Source organism: Pezoporus flaviventris, unplaced genomic scaffold (genome assembly GCF_033815535.1).
Source record: "Pezoporus flaviventris isolate CSIRO_AGI_PZ_B2104156 unplaced genomic scaffold, CSIRO_AGI_Pfla_v1 ptg000002l, whole genome shotgun sequence".
NCBI classification, from domain to species: Eukaryota; Metazoa; Chordata; class Aves; order Psittaciformes; family Psittacidae; genus Pezoporus; species Pezoporus flaviventris.
The window spans coordinates 58,729,835-58,748,347 of record NW_026892550.1 but is presented as its reverse complement, the minus strand read 5'-3'; the positions used below and the strand labels follow the sequence as shown (position 1 = coordinate 58,748,347).

General features: G+C 46.0%; 1 protein-coding gene across 1 annotated transcript in view; it reads right to left on the bottom strand.

The window, feature by feature from the left end:
* The window catches only part of LOC133264980 (AF4/FMR2 family member 1-like), a 30,094-nt gene extending 11,811 nt beyond the window's left edge, over window positions 1–18,283 (bottom strand). The window contains exons 1-8 of the mRNA XM_061445177.1: window positions 18,279–18,283; window positions 18,015–18,135; window positions 16,524–17,429; window positions 9,991–10,035; window positions 8,602–8,688; window positions 8,194–8,230; window positions 7,770–7,821; window positions 3,977–4,034 (exon numbers count right to left, since the gene is read on the bottom strand). Coding sequence (XP_061301161.1) covers window positions 3,977–4,034; window positions 7,770–7,821; window positions 8,194–8,230; window positions 8,602–8,688; window positions 9,991–10,035; window positions 16,524–17,429; window positions 18,015–18,135; window positions 18,279–18,283 — 1,311 coding nt within the window. The remainder of the gene's footprint in view (window positions 1–3,976; window positions 4,035–7,769; window positions 7,822–8,193; window positions 8,231–8,601; window positions 8,689–9,990; window positions 10,036–16,523; window positions 17,430–18,014; window positions 18,136–18,278) is intronic.
* Between the last annotated feature and the right edge of the window lie 230 nt (window positions 18,284–18,513).

Genomic DNA, 18,513 nt, shown 5'->3' with positions numbered 1-18,513 from the left:
GATGAAAGACTGAGGGCTTCATGAGCTATTTTCCTTCTAGCACAGCTTACTAGAACCCAGGAAAATTTCCTCTTTCAACTGTTTGAAAGAGCTTGAGAGACCATGAGACCGTGGGGATGCTCTAGCATGTGCACATCGACATCTGCTTCAGAAACACGGACCCCATTTCTCCACAGGATCAGTCAAACGTCTTGCACAGCACTCATGGATCACTGCTAGCCCTGCCTGTCACTCACTAAGACACCAGTCTACATGAAAGCTTCATCTTTGTTTGCCACTAACCAACCCTGCTGCAAACTGAGACAACATCTATAAAGAGCGTCAACTGTAAAAACAGATTAGGTGCTGTCCTCGCAACGTTTGCGCAAAACTTCCTGCACGCAGCACTGCTTTCAAAGCGACAAGAACCTGTGCCAGCTGTCACACCTCTCTGCAGTCTGACAGGTCGGCTGTCAGGCTCCTGTGGTTTAACCATGAGAAAACCATTTACCAGAATTGTATAGCACATCAAGTCCGGCCTCTTCCCACTCCTCTGCCTACACAGCCCAACACACGCTTCCCTCCGCATCAAGCAAGGCATAAGCAATGACCGAGGTCTGAAGGCCTCTGGAGTCAGTCAGATAACAGAATGGGATTGCTACAAGCCCTGCCTAATCTAACAGCAGTCTGACATATTACAGTAAAGCCAACTAACCCTGAACCAGACAACAGAAGCTGCAAATCAGACACAATTCTCTAGGACCCATGCTGAAACTACCATGTGTGTGTCAGCATCACTCAAATGTGTAGCTCATTGTCTGGACACCAGAGCACAGCTATGCTCTTGCCCACATCAGTTCTCCTCAGTCACAACTCTGCTTCCAAGAGGAACCACAGTTCTTCTCCAAAAAGACAGCCTCTACTACATGAAAAGTTTACCGAGACTCCTGGGTCCCTTCCGCTGTGATTTTCTTCTCTATCCACATTCAACTCGCTGTAGAACACGTCGATAAACAAGACATGTCCTCAACTTTCTTTGAGTGAAACTACCTAGAAAACCGGTTTAAAACCCAGTTTGTTTCCCCATGGGTTTAGGGGTTTTCATTAGGTTTTCCAAACACTAGACTTCTGTTTAAGAAGAAGAAGGAACTATGGCCTGTAGGTCAAAGTCTGTGCTTTTGCATGGGAAGAACTAACTATAAACAAACAGGCCGTGTGCACTAACTTGCTCCTCGAGCATCATGGATGAACAATTTGCTGTATAAAACAAGGATAAACCATCAGTGGCAAATAGCTGATCATTGGCAAACAGTGGCAAATAACTTCACTGGAGCAAGAAGGGTCTTTCAATGGAGGGTTCTCAGGACAAAGCAGGCAGCATTTGGTAAAAGAAGAGAAGCACATAACATCTGCTTCCTTCCAAAGACACCCACGTTGCAAAGGGCAAAGTCTGTAACTGAACTGCTGGATGGTAAAGCACGCAGATCAAAGATGAGAAAGATACTCCTTTTCAAATTCTGTTTTCTGCACATAAAATTTTCCCCGTTGAGGTGCTTCTCAGGTAAAAGACAGGAAAGCTAGGGCTGGCGGAGGGGGAAGAAATAAATTATAGGGTTTCTGGGGTTTGTGAGAGCACCTCAAAACTGTCAGCAGACTGCTTACATCAGCTGTGGTCCATAGGATATAGGCATGCGCTTCCCTTCCCACTGGCCTGAGAACGTTTTGCAAGCTGGAGGAACTGTCTGAAACCATGGGACACGAGCACTTCCGCAGCAGACTTTTAGAAAATGCATGCTCTCAGTAATGAAACCTTAAGGCACCACATTCTGTTTGTCTGCTTTTCCCAATAAAAGCCTCAGAATTGCCAGTGCAGCACTATCTGAGCCAAATCCAACAGAAGCAAGTCTAAGCACATTCCAGCCCTTCCTGCAGGTCTGATCACTTCAGCTGCAATCTGGGAGAAGCTCAATCTGTCACTTGTGCACAGGAGCTGCACTGAGAGAGGGGCTCCTCTTAACCTATCAGGAAAGTGGTCTTATCCTGAAGCAGTCCATAGCTTTAGCACCCAGAAAAGCCCCGTGAGCAGAGGTGGGTCCCAGACACCCCAGACGAGCTGTGCTGCTCATCTGCGCCTTCCTTATGTTTTGCCAGTGAAGTCACTAATTCCTCAAGGAGTGCTAGACAAACACTTCAAGGTTAAGCAGGTAAAACTCTAATTATGCTGTTAACAAGGGTTATAGAATTGATCAATTCTAGAAGGGGAGCAAAGGGCAGGAAAAGTCTGATGATGCAGCATAGACGTCACAGGGACACCTGAGCCATGAGAGGATTTCAGGTCTCCTGTCCTGGCTGCATTCAGACAGCGGGGAGGCTGAGGCAAGAGGCTGTATTAAGCAGCCTCTGCATTTTATCTGCATTCACCTCAGGCGCTGACGCTCTCAAAGGTTCCTTGGCTTCACTGCCACTTGTCTCTGAGTCTGAAGAGCTGTCTGAGTCACTGGTGCTCCCTGAGTCACTGGTGCTCCCTGAGCCACTGGTGCTCCTTGACTCCGAGCTGCTGGAATGTGCTGATGCTACAGTCTTGGCCTGGGACTGTTGGACACTGCAAGGCCACCATGAGATAAAATTAGAAAGCAGCATAGGTGAAGTTTCTTGTTATATTGACATGACAAGATTCAAAACTAAAACTGAAACCCCTGTTTTGGTACTGAGACGAGAAAGGATAAGGCCAAGGAATACAGTGCCATGCTCAAAAGATAAAGCACCGGAATAAAAAACCTCTAGAAGTAATAAAACCTCCAACTCTATAACCAGGTCAGAGAAATCTCTGAGCAGGACTGCTGCAGTCTGCAGCTGCATTTAGCCAACTGAATTTTAAAAAGGAACCAAAACTGGCAAGTGCTCTTTTGAAAGCCTCATCCCTCAAAAGAAAAGGGTGCCGTAAAGGCTAATGACACAGAAACATCCACGCCAGGATGATTTCTCTTTTCTATATTCTTCCCATAAAGTTTTCAATTCATCTGTGTTACTTGGGCAAGGTGCTGGAACTGCTTCTTTAACAACCACGTCAAGCACCAGCAGTTTTTGCAAGACTCTCCTCTCTTCAGGAGTGTTTTCCTCCAGCACTGGCAACAGGAGTGAATGGAACTGAGGAAGAGCCATGACTTGGATGCAGTCCTTTGTTTCGAAATGGGCTTGTGAATATTTTTTTTTCTCTTTGAAACTTGTTCCATACGTCAGAATCAACACATTTGTATGGATTGGAGGCAAGTTTCTTGAAAATCTTGAAAATTCTGTGCTTCTCAACTTCTTGTAATACTGGCAGGTGGCCGTTACGTCTACCCTAAATATTGCTTCTGACTAACAATACATGGCAGGAACTACTTATAAGGAGCTGCCTTATCAGGAGGAGCTGAAACAGCCTCCGTGAGTCTACCCAACGCTTTTCCGTTCTTCGCCTGCTTGGCTGTTTTGGGCTTCCTTCTAAACTAAAACTGGACTCACACCTCACCCAGCACTACTACAACTGAGAACCCCCTTGGCTCCAGGGTGATCTTCAGATACTCTGGTGGAGGGCAAGAGAACTTGGGGAAATATAATTCTGGTTGATAAGAAAAATCCAGCATGCCTGGATTATTCATTTCTCATTGGAGCTTTCTGTAAAACCCCATACAACTAACGCCAATTTTCAACAGCAGCTTCGGGCAGCTAGAAACCAAATCCTGTATCTACAGGAGAAACAAGGAACCCCTTACCCATGCACCCCATATATTAAGACGTAGTTTGTTTTTCCCTTCTTATTTAGTCTAGCTGTTAGTTCAAGAACAAAGCTGTACCTTGGAGGAGCAAGTGGATTGTCAGCAACCTGTTTTGCTCACAAAAAAGAAGGAGGAGAATGAGAGTAAAGGTTAGCTTAAGGCATTCGGAACAACGCAACAAGGCCTGATGATTTAAAGGCATGTCTGCGCGCCCAGCGTATAAAACATCTAAAACCGACTTGGTTGTCATCGCTGTCTTCGCTATCACTGACTTGCAGGTCTTCCTGGAGCAGCACTCTGAAAGACAACCAGAAGATAAGTATCAGCCAAGGCAGACGTACTTTCAAGTACCAGACACTGAAAACGACTTGGTTTGTGTGTGCTTGCCAAAAGAAACCAACCTCCCACATTCTTTAGGAATGTTTGGCATTCTCTATCTGCTAAACCCTGTCGTTAATGAATGATAAAACGATAACACACAATCTAGGAACATTATATTGTACTTTTCAACTAATCTCAGGACATTTTGAAAAGGATGTCAGTATCATTGGCTGCCATCTACACACAACAAAGATGAAGCTCTGTGAGGGGAATGCTCCTCGCTTAAGTTTGTCCAGCGCACTAACGCAGCAGCACAGGGTGGAAGAACTCTGATCCTTGTACATTAAGAGAGTGGCGTGCTATTGGGCTGCACTGAGTCCCCAAGGGACAGAAAGCATCATCTGTGCACCAGAAGCTGCGTGCGCTCATGCTCTCTGCTCTCAGGGGCTGCAAATGTTTTTCTGTCACAAGGGTTCTCTTTTTGCTGCTCAAGTGTTCTACCGTACATACGTAAGTAAATGCCAAGGGCAAGCCTCCCTCCTCTTTCTTCTCTACACAATGAATTTGATGCTCCTGCACATCTCAGCAATAACTGTAAATCAAGCAGTTCAGACACTCCAAGCAGCTTACAAGTGGGGAGTCGCAAACTCTCTTTTACTATTGCTAGAGAGCAGGCTGCCTGCAAATGTTTCTAGAAGCATCATTTCGTCCTCTGCCTGCAGGTGGTAACTACTGCTTGCTATTTCAATGTATTACTGAAGGCCTCGAGAGGCTGGAAGGGAAGGATCTGTGGGCGGGGACCCAGCCTTCCCCCAGGTGTTATTCTCCTCTGGAAATCACACAGGCATATTCAAAAGGAGCTGGAAAACAGACAGGCAAAACTCCTGCTGTTCGAAAGTACAGTGATTCAAATCCTGAAACTAGCTGGAGACCAGCTCCTCAACCCAGAGAATTACACAAGTGTCATTTCAAAACGGGATGAAAGCTTGGCCACTGTCACAGGGATTTTGATCAATCAGGTCAAAGCTGCGTTTATTTCAACCTCATTTCCAACTAAGGGCTTTCTGTGAGAAATTTCTCTCATGCCCAAATAAGAAAAGTAAGCCTCCAACCCCTCAGGACAAGACATTTTAGAGCAGGAAAACAAGTAAGAAAGATTCCCAGGAAACCACATCCACCTTGAAAAGTGGGGGCAGAGTTTGTGTTCCTGATACTTGTGGGGAAAAGGAAAACGACACAAAACTTCACGTTCTTTCACGCCTTCATGTCCGATTATGAACAAAGCAAAAACCATTTACAGCTCTGGAGGTCACCTCTGATGACCCTGAGGTGACCTTTGCTTTCCTAATTCTGCGACATCGGAGGAGTGAAAACCTTGAGTCAAAAAAGTGATTCCCTCCTTTAAGCACAAAAGAGACACGCTATTTTACAGTCACACCAAAGCAGCTGCCATGCACGGAGATATTCTCCTTGAAACAGGACCACATTTACTGCCAAAGCTGACCACGGACTCCCAACAAACAATTCCACAAATCAGATGTGACAAATCCACTCTTGTCCACGGAGCAGGACAGCACGAAGAAACCCCAAAGGTCTCCTGTGTCTACCAGTACAGAGCCAACCCTTGCCACACAGATGATGCCTGTTGAAAAGGCACCAACCCCACAGTCCCCGAGTACCTTACCCTGATGCACAAGAGGTTCTCTGCGCACACAGACTTTGATTACACCCAAAGGCCTACTGTGCTCTCTTTGCATTTGGCCCGTACCATTGCCCTGTGGCTGTCCTACTCCATCCCCCCGTCTCCTCTGCCTCGTTTCCTCACACACCTTGTCAGTGGAATTCACCTCTTGCCTCTTCTTTTACAGGAAACACTGAAGGGAAGCGCTATGAGACACCACCTTGGAAAACGAGGCCCCTGAACTTCCTACAGAAGGCAAACGGCACACAGTCTGCAGCAACCCTGCACGCTCCAACTTCACACGTGGGCTAGAGCCGAAACTCGCTGCCAGTCCACCGAGACACAAAAGGGAAAAAGCAAGAATAGCAACAACACAGCCACTTCTGGGCAGTTTGGACAAATGTCTACCGGCAGCTCTATGAATTCTTTTCTTTTCCAACTCGTTAAGGGAAACAGTTCTTCAAAATGATAATGAAAGAACTTGCAGATACTAAAACGTTCTGAAAGTGATTTTGGCTTGCTTTAAGAGTTGTGGGCTAAAGATACATTTCCCTTTGAGGTAGGAGGATAATGCAAAGAAATGTTACCTAGAGCTTCTTCTAAATCTGATTTAACTGCTCCTAATAAAAATGTCTGCCTTTTCACCTGAGCTGCTGGTAAATAAAATGCATCGGCATAAAAGAACATTGCAACTACTTTAGTTCAATTTAGGATCAAGGAAGAACACTAAAACTTGGAATAAGTCCTATTTCTGCAAGGACAGACAAAGCCAGTTTCCCCAAAACAAGGTTTCAACAAATTCCCAACTAGCCTCGTTAAAGACAATCAATCTGCTTCAACAACTACACTGCCTTAATTAGCTCATGCCTTAACAGACGCCAAGTTTTCATTTGCAGGACCTGTTCTATTCCAGCTTAGATACACACCATCAATCTCCCTCCAAAGCTATATAAAAGCTCTGTTAGTGAGAGAAGGAGCACTAAAATCAGCATCGCTTGAAAGCAAAGGCTGGTCCTTCCCCGCCAGCTGGGCTAAAGATGCATCACCACAAATGAGTGAGACGTTTCCCCTTTTAAAAGAAGGGCTCTTCCATTCCAGCACTGCCAGGTGCTAACTTCGGGCTGTATTCAAGAATGAAAGCCGTCTGGGAAACCCTTGCACCCTCTGTAAAGCCGAATGCTTAATTTGGGCACACGAGCACCCTGGGATTTCAGGGCTGCTTCAAATTAAGCAGCACAAGCGCTGTTTGTTTTCAGCCAGCTACACTTGGTAAGGCAAGCTACTCCAGGCAGCTGGATTTTCAGTCACGTGTGCTTTAAACAGCAAAGAAAGCACGCCCTGTTGTGCGAGTGAAAACAGAAAAACAAAGAGGAAGGGACGCATCGGTTCAAGGGACAGGTGCCGAGGAAGTCCCTGGGGAAATCCTTCTTGACTCCATTTTGGACATTAGCCTAAGCCACCCTCTTCCTCCCACTTCAGCTGTCTTTGCTGACTGTGGGTACACTGGCTCTGAAGAGCCTGCATGGACGCTGAGCAGAGAGGGGATGTTGGCGAAGGACAGAGGTACGTACCATGCCGAAGTTACAATTCTGGACCTCTGCGCTAAGAAAGGCGTATTTTCAGATTCTTGTCTACAGTAAAAGTCTCTTCTCTCTCTGCTGCCTGGAAAACTGACTCAAGCTCAAAAGGGATTTTTACAGGCAGCTGAGAAGAGCTGAAAAAGATTGTCTGTGGAGGAAGGCAGAGCCTGCAGCAGTTGAAACGAGTATGTTTAACAGTGCAAAGGAAAGTCACAGAAGTCCTTCAGGAGGAGCAAGCTGGGGTGGAAGAAGGAGCAGCAAAACAAAGAATGGATTAAAGCAGCAGCTAACTACTCAGGAAGACACTATCCCACACTACCAGCCAGGGGAGGCTCCTCCGCAGAATGTCAGAACAGCACGAAAAGGGTTGAGTTTTACAGACCTGAGAGAGCTTGAGTGCAAGACTCTACAATCTCAACCAAGAGATGGCAACTGAGTCTGGTTACTTACGATACTGTTGTCTGAGAACGAGGCAACGTATCCGAAGGTCCATCGTACTGTCCTGTAAATCAAAAGAGAATCAGCAGGGTTTATCTGCCTCACCGGTAGCGTATTTTACCCTATGGTCTCTGAGCATCAGGTTAGAAAGTCACTTTCTTCCAGGACGTAACTGATTGCCACTGAGATTATTTATCACTCCAAATGGGGCTTCCTAATGAAATACTGTTTGTTCTCTGCTGAACTGCTGCCTTAATTTCTAGGTAAGGAATGCATACAGTCTCTTCAGCATTTTCTAAACTCATCAATGTTTAACAAAGCACAGGAAACCACGTCCCTTAATCAAGGTAAACATTTGATGTTCTCAATGTATGACACTCAAAACCGTCTCTCAATACACATAGAACAGTGTGCTTTCCTTTGGATTTCTACTTACTCTGGTTCTGTGCTACACATCCAACAGGCTGCGACTCCTAGAAAGCAAGCACAAGGTGCAACTTGAGAATCAAATACATCATCTCTCAATAGCAGCGTATCAGTGATCCGATTTCCTTGTGTTTGTTACTCTAATCGATACTTTGAGCAACGTGACAAAGAATAACTCCGAAGTCTCCAATAGTCTAAGCTTGCCTGATGTAGCTTAGCACGGACAGAAGTGATGCATTGCAAGTAACCATCACACAATTCAAAATCCATTGTGACTTCTAAAGATAATTTCTCCTAAAAGCCTTTACCTATGAAAGGAGGTGCAAGAGTTGGAAAGCTCATCAGATGAAAGTACGTGCAAGAGTTGGAAAGCTCTCTTCTAATTTATCAAAAGCCTTGGCAAAAAGAGGGTGTTTACCTTAGTTGGTAATGGAAATTTGGAAGGCTCTGCAGTAGGAGGAGTAGGAATATCTGTCAGAAGAGGTGGCCATGACTGGGTCATTTCCTGGAAAGCAAATGACAGAAGTGGGTTACAGTATTTTTGCTGATACAGGCAGCTGAAGTTGTACCTCAAAGACATTTATATTCATGTACAATAAAAAGCTGAGCCCATCGTAAACCCAAGAGGCAATACCACAGCAAGAAGCCCTCTTTGAGCTCAGCAAGCCAGACCGTCATGAGCACTTGCTCCTTTTCTCCAAGCATACTTGCATTGCCCAATTAGCAGCAATCTCAGTGAAGCTTGTAGAGAGTTAAATACTTCCTATGTTTGCAGGATTAGGCTATCACAGTTAATAAAGGGAAAAGGACATAAAACCTGTCTACCAGTAGCTCTGGACTTTTTCAAAGTTCAGGAACTTCCTATTATGTTCCTATTACAGCAACAACACCCCCCTGAAAGGCTTTTCAAAACTCAAGGGGGTCAGCTAGGGAGCTCTGACTGCCAGCCATTCCTCATGCTATTCTACCTGAAACACTGCCTTTTGCTCTGACTGGCCAAGATGCCTTTGCTGCAGAGCTCCAAGACGTGGTTTCAAACCAAAGAGAGCGACTGCCTGATGGGCTATGTCTTTAGGAGCCTTTCTGCCCTGTTGCCCTGCCCTAACTCTCACCCAGGGACCAGCTAGTTGGGCTAAGCCATGGTCCGGCTAAGAGCACAGCACACAGACCGCAGCCAGGAGATAGGGATCAACCTCCAACCTGCCTCTTCTGGCACCACAGCTGGACACAGAGGACTGGGCTAAAGCTTTGGCTTGCACTGCAACAAACACGTGAACAGCCTAGCACAGACAACGATCTTTGTCTTGAACATACGCTAAAACACCTTAATGGGGGTCAATCTAGACAAAACCTTTGGGGAAGCTGGGGCTCAGAAATTCAGAACCACTCTGTTGAAATCACACAAGACAGACTTTTCTTGTCTCCCTATTAAGTTTAAATCCTGAAGAGTGTAATACTCACTCCCAGAAATAAAGGAATTCATATGGCCTGCCACCCTCACTGCCTCTCCTGGAACACTTATCTTATTTGCACTCTGTGCTCGGTGAAAGGGTCCCATGTACTCAGACCCAGCTGAGTACTGGCAGCCTGTGCGCTGCCCACAAAGCCATCTCTGACACAGGTTGCAGAGGCAGTTTTGCATTAAGAGCTGGCTCAGATTGGCGCAAATGTACCATAATTACAGGGACAGAGAAGCCCAGTCCAGCAGCAGTGCCATGCACGCGGTGATATTCCTCCTCCTCCCCCCACCACTACTTCAGTGTATACAAAACACAAACACGTCGATCTATTATTTAAGAGCACCTACCTTCAAAATTTCCTTAACGGCTTGGGCATCCCAGCGGAAGGTTTGCTACAAGCAAATAAAAAGAAGGAAGCAGCATGAGTTTCTTTGTTCCTTTACCAGCTGACTGAGATAAACAGAGGCACTCATCAAACGTTTGCTTACCAACAGTTCTACAAAGGCCACGGGAGTCCCTTAATAAGAAAAGACTAAAAAGCCCCATCAGAAGGGCACTTTATTCTACAAAGCCTGTTGTTTTCAAGTCTTTAGTAGAAGATATATTCCAATAAAGATGAGAAAGAACCAAAGTGAAAGAGAGTTCATTAAACAGTGGTGCTTGTCCAGCTGACAGGATTCCCCCTGCTTCCTAACTGGTGTCCTTCTGTGCACCCACGTGCACTCAGCAGAATAAGAAGCCAGTATAAAGCCCTAAACGGGGAGCAGGCAAAGTAAAGGTGGCTGTAAGTGGAAGAATAACCCACCGGACTCTTAAATGCCAGCTCCTGGACTCAAGGGAACACCAACTGTGATTAGAAAAGTTGAAAAGCAGTATGACTAACTTGTGCAGTTCAGGATAAAACCTTGAATGCACCGCCGGGTTAGAGCAACACGGGGAGGAACTAGCCTGCCTTCACTACAACAGGCTTGCACAAATGCACAGGTGCACACACCCGCAAAAGAAGGGAAGGAGATTTTCATGTAGAAAACAATTTAAGAAATGCACAGGCATTCTGTTCAAGCTGCACAGCAACTGTGTGACAAAACTCTCCGAAATACCTCCAAGTCCTCTTTTCACGGGCAATTCCAAAAAACCCACACACTTCCATAAGCACATGCCCTGAGGCTTACAGAGATCTCTTAGACACACTAGAGAGAGATGAACAAGGAACTCGGGATAATAAGAATCACCCCAAAGCAAACTAAATTGCTTGAGGAACCACCTGGTACACAAAGGAGATGTCCACTGGCCATGATGTGTGGGCCAGACACCCAGCCATCAACCAGAAGCAGTGCAGTGCCCCAACCAGGCAGTAACTCAAGACAGGGACGGCATCAGCCTGCCCGGCACTGCCGTCTTTTGTGGCAGACTCAGTTACAGCCTCACAGCAGGAGGCACCAGTAGCCTGCTCCTTGGTCTCGGTGTGATAGCTGGAGGCGGAAGGGCAAAGCACGAGAAGCATTGACAGAATAGTGGCAAAAGCCCAGCTTTCTCCTCTCTGCACAATGCAGTCAACGCTCGCCAAAGCTGGGAAACTCAGAAAGTGGGCATCTTTTTGAAAAGAAGGTTTTGCCACAGATACTACAAGGAATAAGCAGCGCTGGTTTGGGGTAATGGCTGAAGAGCTTTTAAGGCTGCTGCTTTTTATCAAAGGTATTCCATTAGAAATTACAGCACACATTTTTATTCCACTCTGCCAAGGTGTGCCAAATGGAGCTGAAGGACCACACAGCTCTGGCATGTGGAAGTAGGGGGCTGAAGCTTGCTCCCTGATTTGTAAACAGCCTGCCTCGCCTAAAGACCTTTCTGCTCCTTCTCATTTCAGTAATTTCCGCCTGCTTATCTGTATGCCTCTGTCGTCACAGCCCACGTAGAGCTGCCCCTCTGACACCAATCAGCCCTGTGCTGCTTCTCAGTCCCTTTCACCTCAGGTGAAACTGGTGCCTGTAGATATGCAAGCAGCGTAGGTCAAGAAGAGCTAGAGCACGCAGGCATTTCCTATGTTGCCTGCTATCTCCTCCTAATTGAAATGGACTCGCAACGTGTGTGTGTGTGTGGCTCAAGAATACCAGCTACTGCTCTTTGCCTGGTTTCAGGCTAAATTATTAGTGCTGAGAAAACCCGAGCGAGCAGGATCAGAAAAGCCAATTTGAGTTCCATGCCCTTCACTGTGCTGGCAGTTTTCTTTGTTTCCTAATGAGAGCTTTGCCACTGCAGCTATCAATTATCAGCAGAGAAGGTCACCTCTTCAGGCTGCTGAAAAAGTTTCCCATTTACAGCTGCTTCCAATTTAATACTATATTTTAATAGAAATATTTGGTTACAAATTTATTTTTCCATGTCAACCGCATGGGCTTTTGCCCCTTGAATGCAATGGGGATCACAAAACTGCATATGCATGAATGAAGACTTAGTTTGAATAGAACAGGCGGGGCAAGATCAGACCAAAACCTACCACCCTGTCTTCACTTCATCTGCACGTGCTTCGCTAGCTCAGAGCGGGAGGAGATCTTGCATATTAAATGCACTCTCTGTTCACACACAAGTCACGCTAGGAATAACACACTAACTTACTCTTCAAAGTGATTTTCCACCTGCATTTCTGTGTTAAGAATCTACCCTCTAATACTATAGATAGATGCAAGATGCACACACATAGGGCACGCTTCCAAAATGACCCAGCCAACAAAAGAGACTGTATGTATTTTAACCAAGCCTCTAATCATCTTGATTAGGGATGCAATAATGTTCTGCTGTGTACTGAAAAAGCCTGCCAAAACTTGAAGCTACAATCAACTTGATGAAAACAAACACGTAAACACAGAAATCCATACAGGTTTTTGCAGGCTATCTTAAGAAACACCAGACACCAAAGCAGATGCTCTGCCAAACATTTACCACTAAAGAGATTATAATACATCTCTGATACAAAGACAGGTCCAACGATCTGAAGCATGGCTTACTCCATCCACCTGGTTTTAGAGGATGTGGTGACAAAGCTGCTTTTGGGGAAAGCTGAAGCAACCGTTCCTAGTTACCTATTCAGGAGAGCGTTTATTGGAACAAATACGAAGACTGTGTGAATATACTTGTGATTAAAATAATTTCTAGTCAGGCAGGCACCATCCTGCAAGCAAACTATCAGCATGGGTGGTCCTTAAGCATGTTTTTAAGGGATGTTTATCGCTTGCTGCAGACACAGTGCACTTGTTCAACAGATCTCTTTCTTTCATCCGCTCACCGATTCCCACAAGTGTTTGACGCATGGGGAACGTCTACCCTTTCTTAAGAGGGCAAACAAAACTGGCAGCTGCTGCAGTAAAAAAGGCCCCTGCAAGCCACAGGAGAACTGGCTACACAGGGGAAACCGCAACACTGGTGTCGAGCAAACAAAAGCAGCAAAACCGCATCAAGTACGGGAGGTACAGGCAGGTAGTTAACACAAGATTTTCTTCTGACTTCTTTCAGGTTCAGGAATTGTAGGGGTTGTTTTTTATATTTGTTTCTGTTTTAAAGTTCACACAAAAAGAGTTATTAGCCTTTTTATAAGGAAAAATATGGAACTTGAGCTGAAGCTTACCGAGGTGTCTTCGCACTGTTGCCTGTGGGCTTTGCACTAAGCCAATAACAAACCAGATAAAGTGTGCGCAGACTTCGAAACAAGCTGTATTTTAAGGATGAGTATCCCTTCCCTGACTTCAGCGTGGGAATACTTGCACACCCTTAGGTTTCCCTTGGTGCTATTTTTGTATTGGCTCAAAACCATTCAAATCAGAAGCTCAAAAAGGGACTTTTGTTATCTAGTCACAAAATCTTGGTTGATATAATTTGTTTAAATTCTCAGATTGCACAGAGTTAAATATGTCTTTCATGACTGCTCCATGAATTATAGCTACAGACTTTAAAGGCCATTTTGTTACGTGGAAATTGCCTGAGGGTTCGTTGCTACTGCAAAATAACGTACAGATACTGTTTGGCAGCCGAGTCCCCGTAGCAGCAGCTCGAGCTGTTCTACGAAATTCGGGAAGCTGCAGTCAGAGAACGACAAACCCATGAGCAGAGAAGGCAATTTTCTGAGCAGATTGCCTAAGGCTAGGATTAATTTTCACAGAGGGTTAATAATTACCGCAAGACGCACCGTTTTTAGCGCAGAAAATTCACTTCATTTCATCAAAAACACAATGGCCACAACAAACAAGACAAAAGGTGGAAGAGAGAAGGAAAGGCAAAATGCAACTCAAAGAAAACTGAAACGGAAACCCAACTTTCAAAAACCTTCCTATCCGACTGTCCTTGTGGAAAGAGAAGAAACTTGGTTCCAGTGCTGCACTAACAAGGCACCTCACACTGCAGCAGCTGTAAAATGTACGTTTGGGGATGCACTTGTTCAAGTTTTCTTCTAGCTTCAGGTAGCCAGCTGGGTGGGTTTAGCAGTGCAGGAGGAGCAGAAACAAGCAACGCATCCTACATCTCCCCTCTCACCAGCTTAGTTCTTGACCGTAATGGAGCAAGACTCTTGTAATTCCAGCAAAGCAAAGCTAAAGTCCATCTGCTTGCCATTGCTCCCAGCGTTAAGTTTCACTTCTACATTTCATGAAAAACAAAAACCATGCTATACTTTTTGCTTTATGCACACTAAAGCAATACTGAGGCACCACAGAAATGTACAGAATGGCTCTGCCTCATTCAGCGAGACAGAAATCTTCAAAGTTACATCAAAATCTACTTGTTCTCATATTTGTGTTTACGCTGCTCGCTTGGTTTTGACACCCGCGACTTCATGGCAGACTACAAATCAAAGCCACCAGGCTCAAAGTCCACAGGAGCCTTCTAAAATAATTTATCTGGGTGCTATTTCAGGTCCTCTGTGAGCCCCAGTTTAACCAGCAGGTTGCATGCAGCCAAGTCCCCTGTGGACGATTTCACAAGCGCGCTTAACCCATTCAAGTCCACTCCTCTCCTTTCCAAGGCAACCTAAAGTTGAGTCACTGAAACAATGCCATACCTCCAGGCACTCTCCTGCTTCTGTCCCAGGGTCAACCCAGAAGCCCCACTCACAGACCAGACCAGACCAGACCAGACCAGACCAGACCAGACCAGACAAGACCAGACCAGACAAGACCAGACAAGACCAGACAAGACAAGACAGACAAGACAAGACAAGACAAGACAAGACAGCAGCTCCAGCCTGCCACCACCCTTGCTGCAGGTTTGAAAACAAACCAAACCGTTTCCATCAACTTCTACTCTTGCTTTCTTCAGCTGACAATGAAGGCTCCTGGCAATGGAAGCATTTTACATCAAAATGCTCAGTAAACAATGGGTGCACTGTCCTGTTCCTGCCTGGCTGCCTGGAGGAAATAAAACAGTCCTCAAAGATATTACATGCTTTTCTAACTCCAAGATGGATTATTTTGCTCAATCTCAAACTAAATGCATGGACCTCTTTCTTGTGTCCAAAGAGCTTCGGAGAAAAAGAAAAAAAATCACAGGTTTGCCTTCCTTTGCCTGAAGGTTTCAAGTTTCTCAGAAGCTCTAGCTTTACTTCCTAAAGCCATTTAACCACTTGAGGGTTTATGTACTGCTGGAGGTCAGCAGGAATCAGGCTATTAAAAGCTAAAAGGCATTTTGCAACAAAATTCTAGTCACTTAGATCCAAACCCAGCATAGCTACTGTTTGGTTGGGTTTAGTCTGTGTCTATTACTTGTTTCTTTTCAAACCTGGGCATTAAGGTACCTGTTAACTTCTCATCAATGTCATTTTGCCAGTTTCCTCTCCTTTTCCACAAGAAATTGCCTACAGCCGTTTGCAGCTGATCAACACCCTCTTCCACAAAAGGCAGAAGGCACCCACACTCTCCCTTTCTCCTACAAAGGCAAAACACAATCTTAAAACTCTCTCCACCTCTCTCCTTGCCCAGCTGCCTTAGGTCTCAGTCCTTGGCAGAGAAAGGACAAGTGCAGTGACCAGAACTAAGATATGCTCGAGCTTGCTGCCCAGGATGCCTTCTGCTGACAACAACAAACAAAAGAGCTCTGCTCCTTTTGCTCATAGCTGGGGGACAAGAAAGAGCCTACAGTCTTTCCCTGAATGCAGAATTTTAGAGGGCTTTCAGGGTCTTGCTTATGATTTACAATCCCACTTCTGCACTAAATTTCCTTCGAGAAACTGCTCAAAAAACATTCCATGGAGCGGGAAACAGAATGGTCTCGTGCTACCCAAGGGCTAAGTCCATCTGGTAGAAATCTTCAGGATATTTTTTGTTTACATTGATACTTCCCTGAGGGTCTACAGTTACATCGTACAAACTCACTTAGGAGAGCCCTGTGGTGTTCACAGACAACTACCCAAAACCCCAAAAAGCCCAAAAACCTTCATCCTACCAGGTGACCATAGAACTCCCTGCACAGTCAGCTGTCCCAGTACTCAGCAAACATATGGGACTTCTACTCACCAGCACTCAGACCGAGTACCAACGCTCTGCATGCACTGACTGTAGGTACATCACCCCCTGACCTCTCAGCGTATCATTTCCCCCCTTCTTCTTTTCAACAATCTTTACAGGCAAGACAAAAGTCACAGCAACAGAAGCAGTCGCTCTAACCATAAGGCCTGCTGCAGCCTCACTGATAAAACAGACACGGAATCATGGCGAGTGCTGCATTTTCACCATCCAGGTATCTCCCCCAGATGTACTGGCAAAAGGCACTCTTAAAATACACCTTCTAAAAGTGATAAAGTGTGCACAGCCATCAATGCTGCTCGTAGTCTCTGCCCTTTGGTGACCTGTCCTCCCATAGCTGAGCTTACCCTGCCAGCAACAGTCTCCTAACTCACCTTTACGGGCTCAGAAGGGATTTCTGATTTGAATAGTCTGGCTCTGGCATTCACCTTCAGATCTGAGATCTTTTCAAAGGGCTCTCTATGGTATTCCTCCAGGAGAGGTTTGAGATCTGGCGATTCCTCTCGCGCCTGATCTTGGACATCCATTGGTCTCACACAGGCAGTTGGTTTCTGCTGCATCGCGCTGGGCTTTGATGGCAAAGCTGTAGGAACCGTCCGAGAGGAAGGCCGAGTGTTGCTGCTCAGGTCAATGTCTGAGCCGTCCTGACTTTCCTCTTCCTCTGATCCTGTCACTAGGTCCTGAAACGATTTTCTTTGACTGTAGGTCAGCTCCTGGCTTTTGCTGCTCTTTTCTGACTTGGAACTGACGTGCAGGTCGGAACGCAGAGGTGACAGAGGTTCCAGTGGAGGAGGCAAAGGTGTCAGAAATGAAGAAAATGAGAAAATGGAGTAGTCCAGATCATGAGCACGACCTTCACCAGCCGCACGCCTGTCACTTCCCTTGCGATGAAGACCTTCGTGACTTTCCTTGTCACCACAACTGCGTTTGCGACTTTGGCTCTGACCGTTGGATGAGCTGCCGCTCTGCACGTGCAAACCTGAATGCGGTTTTGTCCTTGATTGTGCCTTTTCGCAGGGACTTGAGCGGTGAGCAGGAGGAGCACTTACAGCCGTAGTGGGTGGATGGTGGGCTGTGTCGTGGAATGAAGGTGATGATGTAGGGCTGGTATTTTCATCAAGGGAGTGTGGGAAATGAGGTGCTTCAGGTGAGACCGGAGGAAGGACTTCCTGAAGCCCTAAGAAATTCCATTGGGTTTTGGAGTTGATGAGCCCCATGACATCCTCATAATTGCCCAGCACGTTCCGAATTTGGTTTGACAAGTCATCTCCTTTATGAGTCTGCAACAGAAGAACAGAGGCAGAAATGGAAAAAGCACGGACCCTCAACTTCAGGAGACTCAGCTCTGCAAGAGAGATTCGTCAGGATCTTAATTGCATCACCGTGTATCACCACAAGCAAAGTTAGGCAAGCTCATCTTGATCCTCCAGTGCAGTCCCTCCAAAGCAAGTGGGACTGCTCTGCTCACTCTTAGTTCTTCTGAGCCAAACTTGTAGGTGTGCCTGCAGTCTTCAGGAACACTAACAGCAGACCCGTTTGTTTCTATCACAGCTGCACACAGACAGGCAGCCAAGCTGCTCTTGGGTGCTCTCCCTCAAATTCCCAAACTACAGGAAGTAGCCTCCAAATGAATCTGCCCAGCCCAAAGACCTTACTGCGCTTGCACCATCTTCAGAGCTTTAAACCCATACTCTGATGAGCTTAAGTTAAGCAGATGGGAAGATGCTGGTTCTGCACGTGTCACACTCAACTCTGCTACACCATATGCAGAAGCCACAGCTCTGCTCTTACGCTCCAACCATCTTTCCTCCTCTCCCTCCACCACACACACACCCCCACACCCCACACCCCCCCCCCATCATTACCTTGTAGGGTGCTGCAAAGACGGGAGGCTTCTCAGGGAGCTTGTTTTTCTCCTGCTGAGCCTCCCCAATTCGTCTCTCTCTCTCTCTAGCATGCAGCAGGTTTCTGTCCTCATTGCATAAGCTTTAGGAAAGAGAGAAAGAAAGGATGGTTAACGCTTTACACCACTGTTACCAACGAGTACCTACTGTGCTTCTCAGACAACAGTGCATGTCCAGCATGAAAGTCATTTTGAACAGGATGCTTACAGTTGGCAAATCAGTTACGTCATGTCACCGCATGGTGCTATAATACATACAAGGTACAGCAAGCATCCTTCTCAGGGCTTTCTACTCTTGATACCATACATCAAGAAAGGTGGGAAGGGAAAAACTATCCGTCCATTGAATCGTCAAACACTGGTTCCAGACTCTTTTCAGTGGTGCTCAACGGCAGGATGAGGACCAATGGCCACAAACTAAAAGTCAAGAAGCTTCACCCCAACGTGAGGAAGAACTTCTT